Source organism: Hetaerina americana, unplaced genomic scaffold (assembly GCF_022747635.1).
Source record: "Hetaerina americana unplaced genomic scaffold, ioHetAmer1.1.p SCAF_3, whole genome shotgun sequence".
In the NCBI taxonomy this organism is placed as follows: Eukaryota; Metazoa; Arthropoda; class Insecta; order Odonata; family Calopterygidae; genus Hetaerina; species Hetaerina americana.
The window spans coordinates 49,453,256-49,465,811 of NW_027286874.1; the positions used below are offsets into that span (position 1 = coordinate 49,453,256).

At 37.4% G+C, this 12,556-nt stretch overlaps 1 protein-coding gene across 2 annotated transcripts; it reads left to right on the top strand.

Moving 5' to 3' along the window:
* Positions 1-2,660: 2,660 nt before the first annotated feature.
* Positions 2,661-12,039, top strand: LOC139690115 (uncharacterized). 2 transcript variants are annotated; one of them, XM_071587354.1, is made up of 3 exons: positions 2,661-2,935; positions 7,180-7,416; positions 9,833-12,039. In XM_071587354.1, exons 2-3 carry the CDS (start codon positions 7,200-7,202, stop codon positions 10,498-10,500), a joined length of 885 nt encoding a protein of 294 aa, XP_071443455.1. In that variant the 5' UTR covers positions 2,661-2,935; positions 7,180-7,199; the 3' UTR covers positions 10,501-12,039. The 2 variants fall into 2 exon arrangements, with proteins under 2 accessions (XP_071443455.1, XP_071443454.1); XM_071587353.1 differs by having other exon boundaries at positions 2,663-2,928; positions 9,833-12,037.
* Positions 12,040-12,556: the final 517 nt, after the last annotated feature.

Sequence of the window (12,556 nt, forward strand, 5' to 3'; positions counted from 1 at the left end):
AAACCACAGAAACCAAAAATACACAGAAATAAATTACAGAAATAGGTGGAGCGCAACCAGGAGGATTAATTTTTAGTTTCGATTCTTCATACAAAATAAATATCGCAGTATAATGATACATCAGCGTGGCAGTGATTATGAGATGTAACAAATAGTTTGGTGCATGCTTCCATGACTACTCTATCAATCAAATCGTATCATACATACCTCCTCAAATAAATTTGATATCACGGATGACATGCTGTATCGGTATAAAACATTTTATCCGCTTGTTCCTTCTATAAAATAATTACCGTGTATCATAAATATCGAGTTTCATATTGTGAATCATAAATATCAGGTGGATAACATTATTTTTATCATGCGAAATATACTGGCTCTAGCAAAATGATTCTATTAACACTCTTCAAATGAACCATGTCGATGAACCATAGATGCCAATGCGGGTACAGGGTTCTGTCAGAAAGAAAATTCAGGCAAATGTGCGCGTGAATAAAGCTAGTTTGAATTCCGGAGTATTCATAAAGGATTTAGCATAGTAGTTACAAGGCTGTATAGATAATTATCATTTTGAGAATAGAAACTCTAACTGCAGTTAGCACAGAACATAACCTTGATTCATCGTTGACATTTTAATTCTCTTGAAAAGCAGAATACACGCACACACTTTTTTATTTTACGAGATGGGGTCATCGTCATTTTGATAGACAAAAGTTCCGCCGTGCAATGAAGTAGGTTAGATGTATAAAAATGCGCTAATCGTTATCCTCTAAACTCATATAAAAAATAATGATAACAGGCGATTGGTGGAACTAGATGTGTTCTTGATGGGTGCTCAAGAAATAGAAGCATTTGAAGTAGACTGAAAAATTAACACGAGTAGTTACATATTTCGAAGCTTGCGCAGTAAAGTAGAACCAATTTATGGTTTATGAAACCACTGGAATGAGCGGCCACGTGGACGACTTCATCAAGCGACTTTCGGACTCCTGCATCAAACTGCATGCTATCCTCTGACTGGCCCAAAAATGATTCCCACCATATCATAAATTTGCTACACCTGACCCAAAGACTTCATCGAGATTTATTTACAAACGGGTACAACTTGCCAAATGGTAGGATTGGGGGGCACCTGGTGGATGAACTCTCAAACGGTAGTGGGTTCGTGCTCCTGAAGATAAGTAACGCTTATTTCGTCGGTTAGATTCATTCGCGAAATACGTTCCTCTGCGACTCAGTAGAGCAGAAACTTGAAACGGGTGACCCAGAAACACATTTTATCACAATTTTATTTTCCATTTACGGCTCGTCTAAAATCACACGGTGCTCCAGAGGTTGTCACATTTCGGTCCTCTGAGACTCTGCTCTTTTATTTAAAGAAGGTTGGATGAAATAAATTATAGGATGTGATGCAACCACAATTTAACGGAAGCCATTGGCTGGTCTAGACTAGAGTAGACTAGAAACCAGAAGAGTCATCCATCAGATTCGACTACTGAAGGAGGAAGCTATAATTTACTTACTGAGAAAGCTATAGTCAGGCTAATAAATCCACTGACACACACACCTGAACCTATTATCCCGTTTAACCATGCACTCACATCATGACGCTATTTCTGCATCTTCACATGCGATACAAATGGGGAGAAGGTAATTAAAGTGATTCAATGGAAGGTAATGCGGGGTGACTCAGCTGACGGCCTATTTTTCGAATTATCAAATCATCCTATTGTTACTTCACGCTCCAAATAAAGTTCGAAGATATGTTACCAGTAATTTGATCATGGTACACTGCATTATTTCATTGAATTCTCTTATCTATTTTCTTAATTTAAACCGGCTCATTAATTCATTTCTTCTACGATGAATTCAGATATTGTACTCGTGTGATTCTCCAATAACGCTTGGTACCCATTAAACGATTTTTGAGGTCAAAAAGCGTGCTTCTACAACTTAAAAAAAAAAAAAATGAGTGAGCAAAATAACTAACTTGGAAAAATTTCTTCCATGGAAATATCGTTTTCTAGGTTAAGTTTTTCTTCCGTTCTTTAATTTTACTATTCCGTCCCACTTTCCGCGATGACCACAAAAATAGCGGACGGCTTTTCCACTGCCCGCCGCGAAACCTTTTCTTCCGGGATGTCCCCCGAGTAATCGCTCGTCGGACCCTTGACGGAACGTCTTCGACACCCAGCAGAAGGCTTTCCCAAAGGTCAGAAATCGGGAAAAGACAAATGCTGTGCGGGAGGAGGGACCTGATGAATTGCCCTCGTGAGTGGCAGGTGGTGGTGGAATGGGTGGCTGGTGTGTGGGAGGATGGTATGGTGGCGAGATGGAAGGAGATGGGTCAAACTGCCCCTGGCACACGCAACCCACCCCCTTTCCCACCTTCTCACACTCCCTCTTCGATGCTTCCCTCCTCGGATGATGGTGTGGTGGGAGGAAGAGGAAGTGGTGGTGGCGGAAGGGTGGGGGGGAGCGGTCTGCGAAGGGGTTGAGGGTGGGGGTGGCATGGGGTGGTGTGTGTGTGCAATGGGGGTGGGGAGGGCAAGAAGGTGGGAGATCCGCGGGGCGTGGTGTGTGTGTGTGTGTGTGAGAGAGAGAGAGAGAAAGAGATAGATAGAGCGGAGGAGCTAGGGGTGGGCGGGAGAGGTTCCCAAATAGCAAGGGCGTTCGCGTTCACTCTCGCCGTGAACGGCACAGAACATATCTCTCTCGATTGCCGACGACGCAGCGCTTGGGGAGCCCTTCGTTCATTTTACCGGGAAGAGGAGAGAGAGAGAGAGTGAGAGAGAGAGAGTGAGAGAGAGAGAGAAGCAAGTGCGAAGAAGAGGAAGCCCAAGTTGAGGGACTCGGCGAAGAGAAGAGCTCCAGGGACGACGCAAAACAGGAGTGCCGCTCCCTCGCACGCCGCTCGAATCGAGAGAGGTGAGAGGTGTGTTTCATTGTGCGCGGTTTTGTGTGCGTGCTTGTGCCGCGGGGATGGCGATTCTTTTGTTCCGCTTGGATGTGCTCCCAGTAGAAATCGACCTTTTCGCGGCGGCATTCGTCAAGGATCCGGTTACCCGTTCAACTTTTTGCCCTTTGATCTTTGCACTCTGGCTGTTATTTTAACCTCCTCTTTCTGAGGGTGGTTCTCAGTGATTTGCTATCGAATCGAAATTATGTTGGAATACCAGCGCACGATGTTTCTTCTCAAGCTGTTTTCAGCTCGCTGGATTATTTTAACTTCCTTACAAATGCATGCTTTCACAGTAGTTTGAACGGAATTGGGTGGGTAAAATTCTAAAAAGAGCGGGATGAATTGGATGCCTTCAATGAAAATTGATGCAGTGATGACGCCGCAGAGCATGGGCAAATTATGGTTTTAAGAATAGGTTAAATAGGGTTGGGAGGTAAAACTAGGTACCAAAATATTCGCTGCTATTACTCTCTAAACTTACACTAGCACAGTTCAGTATTTAAATGCTGTGTCGTCCATAGTGAGTATATTTGAAATTATAGTTTAATAAAATTAATGTGAAACATAATAAAAAATAGTTACAGTCATCGTTTTGGCTAGAAAATCAACTGATAAGAATATCATTTGGATAAAAACTAAGGTTTCAGTGAATTTATTAATTATTTGATTATTATAAAAGTTTTGATTTGGATTTTAGATGATTAAGGTAATTATTTTATAGAGTAAATGGATCACAACAAATATTTTTTGTCTCACTGCGCGATAGTATAAATGTTTTTCATATCATCGGTAGAGTGATTGACCCCTTTTTTTGGTTGGTTCCAAATTTAGAATGCGTGGAGACTGCAGCCAAAGACTTCTGATCCGTTCTCAAGAGTCAACCGATACTCTATTTTTTACCTCTGTGATCTCTGCCCTAATTAATTTTGCAGCGCCGACGTCGCCAAATTTTGTAAACTGAAATAGATCCTTTGTTGCTAATGAAGTTAAGCATGGAAAAGCAGCAATATTGTGTGCGCTGTGTGCTAAACGAGACCAAATTGGATGCCTTTGATTCTATCATTAAATAAGTAAATTATATATTAGAAATCGCCATATGTGATTTTATTCATATAAACTGTAATATATATATATATATATATATATATATATATATATATATATATATATATATATATATATATTCATTTATAAATATAACGAGAGGAAAACATTAACTCTCTTTAGCCCAAATTAACGTTTACCAGAGGTTTTTATCAATAGAGAAATGGCGAAGTATCATTTTGAAAAGGCTTTTTATTTATTACTTCCGTTTTAGTTTAACTGAACGATCTCCCAATATGCACGGAAACCAAGGAGAGGAATATTTTAGAAATCACATTAAAGGTCATAATACATAAGAAAATTATAAAATTGAGAGAATTGTGTAAGAAAAATAGTTCATATTTAGAAATTTTATAATTTTAGTCGGTATTCGGTTAAAGAGATGTAGATTTCTGGAAGAATTTACGGTAATCATTTATTTGAGACTGACAATATTATTGATCAATTTATAAAAAAAAACTTGAAATGGAATACAGAAGTCTGTTCATATCATATTTTGTATATATTCAAACGATTTAGAACACTAAAAATTTGATGATAAAATAATGGAAATATTTATAATACGAATTGAATGTGGTCTACGGAACGATACGACCTCATCAAATGGAATGACAAATGACGCTACAGGTAAAATGGAATAGAATGATAAAAATGCGATCCTGTCGTTTGTTTCCCTAATTTCCGTTACACTGGTTTTTAGGATTTATATAGGATTTTATATATAGGAATTATGTTTATACCTGTGTACACACAAACACATGTGTATAAATATAAATAAATAAAAATATGTGTGTGTGTATGTGTGCGTTTATACATATATATGAACTTAATTAAAATAAGTAGATTTCATTTTATTATACCAATGGAAATGTTAGTTTTTATTTTACAGTACGTTATTTAATGACACATATCAATAATTCTAGGAGGTTTTGGGAAATAATTTAAATGCTAATATTTATTTTATTTCATTTTATGTATCACTCGAAGTCATGAATTGATAATATGTTTCAATCACAAATTTTAAATTTTTCAAAGGAAGAAAAGTGGCCTTTTACTAATTTCAGCTCTTGATGCAAAATATTATGGCCCATTACTTCCAATATACCTTCCAAGCAAATTCCTGCATATTAATTGGTTTATATTTTAATACAATCCGACGGAAATTGAATTAGCTTTAATTCTGAAACGTACTACAAGCGCTCGGCACCGGGTATACAGACGGGCGCCGAAGGGCACCGGTCGCGTGTCTTTTTTTTTGTGGACGCGTTATTTCCGTCTTATCACTTGGCAAGCTCTCGAGAAAGCGTAAATTCAGGCATTCTAAAGTAGGGAAAAAATCTTAAATTCTCCATTAAAAATCTCCTAATGCAAGCATAGCTGAAAACGTCGCTCATTCCATCTAATAAGCTGCACTGCATCACTGATTGGTGGGTTAATTTTGACATTTGAAAGTCAGAGTCAGCCACATTTAACACAATGGTTCATTCTTGTACGTAGTGCCAAAATGAGTTACATACCAATTCTGTCCTAAGTTTCTCATAATTTTAGGATTCTGCTTAAGGAGATGACTGTTGAGTCCAAAACTGGCCAGGGTCCTGAGTAATACTAACTTTTTAGCCAAATCTCAATTTGCTCCTCAGTCATTAGACGGACGTTTCAAAAACATCAGTGAACCACCCGGATGTGGCACGGAAAAAGTGTATAGTTGATTTCAACTGAACGCAAGAATCTGAAAAATACGGTTTTTGAGTCAAAGATCTCTGTTATAAACTCAACCTATAGTAAAGACAATCCACATTTGCTAGGTGTGCATAAAAATATGTAGAAAAATAATATGTAGAAAATCACATTAGCGCACTAGTGATAATAAAGTAGAGCATGGAATTAAAGCAAATAAATGGAAACATGGGCAAAATATTTCATGATTTGTACTTAAAGAATGGTGCATTAGATCTAGTTAAGAGGTTCTGCTTGAGGCAGCAATTTGTTATTTTTCTAATATTTCTTAAGTCCTTAAATGTGCGACAATAAACATCTCCTGTTCGAATAATTGCTTCTCTAGCCAAAATCTAAATTATGCCAAATCCAGATTTTCACAATGAAGACCTACAGGCATACCTGTGTGTTGAACGATTAATTTTTTACGCTGCGAGAATATCAGTAGTGGCTAAGTCTTACGTAGGTTGAAATTTATACTGAAAGGAAACATTCACGTAAGATTGACTTCCATCAAAGGCCTTAGACTTGCTATCGAGAACGATGAGGCAGGCAACTGTTTCCGATAGCTATTTAAATCTGGATCTGGAGCTCATCAATTATTTATTAGTGTCATGGAATAATTTTTGTATTAGCAGCTAAATAATTGTTTGCTTTATATATATATATATATATATATATATATATATATATATATATATATATATATATATATACACACACACACACACACAAAAGTATTTGCGACGTTCATGCATATATCCGACAAAAGGGAAATCCGGCATTATATCGCAGTCCCAACAAAGACTCTAAGAATAAATAATATTGCCGATGCATTTCATTTTAAACAGAATTTCAAAAAGTGAAAGACTGAGAGAGTACTCAATTTATATTCGCCGGCTAAATGAAATCGGAAATCCTTTTAGAAATTGGAATCTGATCTTGCACTGAAGTGCCCACTTAAGTGGGTGTACCGCAAACATATCAAAAAACATCAACAACTATGTCATGCGTCAACTCAGCAGTACCTTCACGGAGCTCTTTGATAAATTAATCCCTTACATTTGTATTCTTATTAGTTTTGCAATACCCTCAGAGGTGAAATTTTTCATATGTCGGTTTGTTATGGTTGTTGTGTGTTAAAATTCATTACCTCAGGATGTATGAAAGAAGTTAAATATTTCGGACGATGTGAATTACAATATTTTTGAAAACTATTTTTGTCACGCTGCTGGTAAAGAAAATTGAAATGAATCATTGATCAAACAGTCAATTTGGATTTTATTTTGAAATGAAATTCCAGTAACCTGTGTCGTTCGTTGCTTCTAGTTCTTAAACTTTTCAATTCATATTCCTCTTATTTTTCAATTAAATAATTTTTGTTTATTTCGAAACAGTTCCATAAGCAAAAGACACAATGGCAGGAAGACGTCCATTGAGCAGACCAAGAACGAAGCTGTATGACTACAATTACAGCTTGGGAGAGCAATTGTACAAGCCAATGATGGACCGACTGGATAGGAAATACTCCGGCCGCCCTGCAGAGGATCTCGAGAGCGCTCTCCCCAGAAGACCAGCTTCTTTCGTGGAAGTAGACGACGTCCCAAGACGCCGTTCCCTGTCGTCTCTTCTTGGTAAGGGATCAGGCGGCCTGCCCCTGAGGATCCTCCTGCAGGATTACCTGGGGAAACCCCCGAAGCAGTTCTAAGCACATGACTCAGGGATTTGGGGGGAGAGAACGGGAGAATGAAATGTAACGGGTTCTTGCCTCGCCTCAGAAAGCGGGCAGCTCACATTTGAAAACATACCTCATTTGTGGATTTAAAATAACCAAATGCGTTTCACCTCGCTCAAAACAAAAGAAACAACATTATGCTTTGTTCGCTTCCTTTTTTTAAAATTTTTATTTTTAATTTTATTTTGAAACACACTTTGACCGACTTACGTAAAACATAGTAAAAAACCTCTGAATGCATTTATTATTTAATTTTCTCTTTAGTATAAATAGTCAATAGCTGAATTTTTGAAAATATTCCAACGTTTTCACATGTTTTAACCAGTTAAAAGAAAATAAAATTCTGGCAATTAGTTTTTTTTACTGAAACGCACACAACGTCATAGGAAACCCAGCCTAAATCAGGAAAATTACTCATTCTGAATGATATTTGTGCAATATTGAACAAGAGCAAAATCATTGTATCTATGTTATGTGACAATGGAAACAAACTTTTGTTTCTTGTTTATTTTATCAGCCATGAATGGCGTAAATATCTATTATTGTACTATCAGGGACTGAAGAAATGGCACTTCTATAGAAATGTTGTTGATATTTAAGGATCGAATAAAATGATTATCACATACATAATGTAAACTTGTATCTGATTATAAACACGAAAAATCCGCATTCATTTACTGCTGAAAAGGATAGTATTTGCACTTTAGTGAAACGCTTTTTACTTAATTTTTAGTTGAACGCCTAATGCTTTTTACTAAGCTGTGCCTAACCTGCCGTAGCTTAGTTTTGAACTAAACGGTCTTTATAACTTTCCAGCCGCACTCGCCGCGACATTTTACCCCTGTTGGGGTAAAATGATTTCTGCTGTCAATTTCACACAATTATTTCACACAAGGTGAAGACTGTCTTGGAAACTAAACGATGAAGTTTACCTTCCAGGAGGAGTGATACTTCTCTCGACTTGCATTTCTTGAATATCTCAGCTGCTTATTCACTTCGACTGTAGGTGGGATGGGTGGGATTATTCAGGGGGGGAAGATTACTATTTATGATAAATGGGCATATTTGCAACGGATCATAAATATATTCTTTGATAATTATTTCATACTACGACGGGAAAGCTATCGCAAAAACCACCACATTATGCGCATAAATAAAAAAAGACAGCGAACAAAGAAAAGGTGAATAAACGCAAATATCAGTTCATCCTTTTGGCTATGAAGTTCAATGGAATTAGAAAATTACTCTTTATGAGGCAAGAATATTGATTACAGGAATTAGACGTTGGTGACAAGCTGCTGCCTATGAAACATTGTAGTTGTAGAATTAGATGGAAGGAAACTAGTGTTAAAGCTCCATCAGTTTTAAACGCATGGTTTTATTTATTGACTATGGCCATTATTATTAGTCCGTATATTTTAAGATATTTAATTTTAGCAAAAAACATACAAATTTTACTTTGAAATCATAGGCGGCAGTTGTCACCAACTTGGAAAATGAAATGGGCGTTTTTTTTTAATTCGTAGTTTTAATTGACTGAAGCTACTGGGTTAAATTTAAGTGTTATAGACTAAGATCCGCTAAACCTCAATTGTATACGTGTTAGCCTCATGACGTCTGAAATAGAAATATCACCCGAAAACAATATTTTCCAAAAATAGTAAACATTCTTAAAATGTGGACGTGGCTAACTGTTGTTTATCAGTATAAATAGTACTATGAACAAAGAGGAATAATTTTCAAAGTTCGGGATTTACGCAACTATTATTTCAAAAACGAGTATTAAAAAAGATTTTTTGATGGAGTTTTACTATAAAATAGTATCAACCTTGAAAATATTTACAAACACGGATGTTGTAATTCTTACTTGGGTTCGTTAACCAAATGCTTAACTAATCCCCTTTTCTCCGTTGCCAACTCGGGGAGAGGAAACTTTCCCTTTTTGCGATGGTAAATTTTAGATTGGTGACGTATTTCTTAATCGGGTGAGTCATCAATTGAATAACCAACTAGTTTAATTACTTATATCACTTCCATACTTAATTGAAGCGAGAGAGTTTAAATTAAGATATGAAGCGCTTAGGTTCTGTCATTTTACCTCCATCATTTCGCATAAAGATAATTAACTGTTTAATGTTGTGAAGGAAATGGGTCCCAATTAGTTGTGGCGCAGGGAAAATGTTTTGATGAGAACTATTTAGAGAATGTTGTACCCCATAGACGTGGAGTCCTCTTAAATTAGAATAAGTTGCAATGAAGCTTTGATGAATTTCCGTTTTGAAATGGGTCTAAAGTCGGGGACCACGATTTCTCAGGAGAGATGAACACATCGTCCAACCACTCTGCCGCATCCCAGATGTTGTCTCAAGTCGAGGAAGAAGATGATATCACCTCAGCCGCCCTCAAAAGAATGAGGGCTGCCAGGGCCGGGCGATCCATGACTCTCGAAGAAACCCTGGAAGATCCGGACTCCGTCTCCTCCCGCCTACGTCGCCGGCCCAAAATCGCTATGTCCGACAGACTAATGGATAGTGTCGGCCTCAAGACCAGCGAGCTGGGCGACCTGGAATCGGACAGCTTCTTCAAGCGGAGGACCCTCCGCGAATCCTCCGAGGAGAACGGCCTGGAGAACGGGACGATGACCAAGTGGACGGCGCTGAAGCCGGAGGCGGCGCGCAAGGCGCTGGAGGCCGCCAGCGCGGCGGACGCCGAGGAGGATGCCGCCGCGGCCATGCGCGCCAAGAGGTCGCGGGCCAGGATCGCGGAGATCGAGAACGAGATGGAGGAGCTGGCGGAGAGGGCAGCCGGGAGAGCGGGGCGGAGGGCCATGGTGACGGCTCGCCTGGCGGAGGCCGCCGAGATGGGCGATGGCAGTGGCAGCGTCAACGCCTCCTCTTCCTCAGCCACATCGTCTACAGTGAGGGTGAAGAAGACTTCGATCCAACAGTCGGCGACGGCTGAAAAGAAGATGGTCAGCTTCTAGCGACACTTGGACGAGTTCCCTTCTGCTTAACATTCTGGAGGAATTTAAGCACAGAATAATAATTCTTCGATGATGATGATCGATGACGATGCTGATAGTATGGAAGACGATGGCCGAACTCATCGCGTAAGAGGGTTCTCACAGAGAAAAGGCCTTTAATGTATGAAAACTCCTTTCTTGTGAAAGCTACAACTTTTGTCAATTTTAGAAACTGTATATTACTATCTGTCTCTTCTATGAACAAACCTGAAAACACAAGCAAACACTAGCACACTCTTGAACATATCTTTTCAAGAAGTCTATTTGACGGGGCACATCCTATACTTATGTTTATCGCTAGCTTCATCAGCGATCTCTTGTACATATCGTATATAAACGGAAAAATTTGATTTTTCGCTAAACTAATGATTCATAGCTTAATCTGTATGATGCCATAAGCAAGTTTTTTTTAGTAAAATTCAATTCGTTTACTGTTTCTCGTGCTAAAATTAGGAAATGAAAAAAAATTAATCTCAAATTCATGTTTCAAAACATATGTAACGCATTTTTTAAGAAGAGACTTGTTAATAATTTTCAAGCTTAGTGAACCCCTCAATATATTTGCTATAATATACATGCCGGAATTGCATTTGCGCGAGGGGAATTGTTATTTCTTACTTGATTTTCATAGTTCAGTTATTAAGACATTTTTCTATACATACTTCTTTCAACATTTGTATTTAGCATTATAATTTTTACGCCCATTTTTTTAAAACTAATTGAGCTTCTTAATCAGAAAATATACTCGGAGAAGCACAAACATTTGTCAATCGTTGAACCCCAAAAATTGTATTCGTTAAAAGCAGGTGATATACTTTTCTTGTTATGCCATGTACAGTTGTATGTTGGTACTAAATGCACAAAAAATTAGAAATTAGTGTACATTATTTGAGTCACATTTATTGCATGAGTATATATCAAAAATGTTTTCAATTTGTTTTGCTGGAAAGTTGATAATTACCGTCGAGATGGAAGCACTGCTATTTGCCATATTTGTCGCACATTGTTCAATAACTGATTGCATACCTAACATTATTATTTTATTACAGAGGGACATTTGCTTATGGAAACCTTCAATTTTGTAACCAAATCCCTTGCAATTTCTTAAACCATACCAACGATGCTTTAATCTCCTTGTCGTGCTGCAAAATAGAGCGCTGCAAAACAAAATTACGTCCGTATAAGCGTATTAATTATATACGCTTTACTTGGCTTTGACGTTCCTATTTTTTTAGTGACATTTGACACAGTGGTTTTCCTATTAAAAATTGAAGAGAAAAATTATAATTTCTAACGTGGTATGTATGAATAGCTTATTATCTTCTTGGAGACGTATTTACCTGCCGATTCCTTATTCAAATATTGAACTAAGACTCGTAGCAGTCATGTTACTGTGATGAAACTCAATGAAAGTTAATTTTTTTGTTAATAATTGCAAAAATTAATTCAAAAGCCGCTGAAAAGTTAAAAAAACTGAAATGCAAAAGTTTAAATTAAAGAAATGTATTGTTAAAACAATTGTTTCCTAAATTTTATTTTGACATTTTGAAGTATACTTAACTTACCTCATCGTGAATTTCTACTTTAGCTTTCTGGCAACATTGTCGAAAAGGCATAAATGGTTAGATTTAAATTACAAATATTAACAACGGTGAACTCATATAATAATGGTAGAACCTTTTCTTCCGGCTCGTTAATTTTAAAGAAACGCCGCAATAGAAAATTTTCATCAAGCTGCATTCGTCTTTATTTGAGTTATTATAATTTTTTCACCAACAAAAAATTCGAATAAAGCAAAATTAGTTAAACCATTGGTAGGAATTTTTTATGCTTTAAGTTTGGTATTTTTACATGTCTATTTTTGGAAATAGAAGAGCACGCCGAAGGAATTCAGTTTATTATAGTAATTACTTGCAGTGAGTCAGTTTGGAGAGAGAAGTGCGGTTCACTATTAGCAGAGGTTTATTGGCAATTGAAAGGAGTCTATTTAAAGGCGCTGCAAATAATTATACTGTTA

Coding starts and splice junctions, on each gene's coding strand:
- LOC139690115 (XM_071587354.1), top strand. CDS start 7,200: ATGGCAGGAAGACGTCCATTGAGCAGACCAAGAACGAAGCTGTATGAC. Junction 7,417..9,832: donor TTCCCTGTCGTCTCTTCTTG/GTAAGGGATCAG, acceptor ACGATTTCTCAG/GAGAGATGAACACATCGTCC.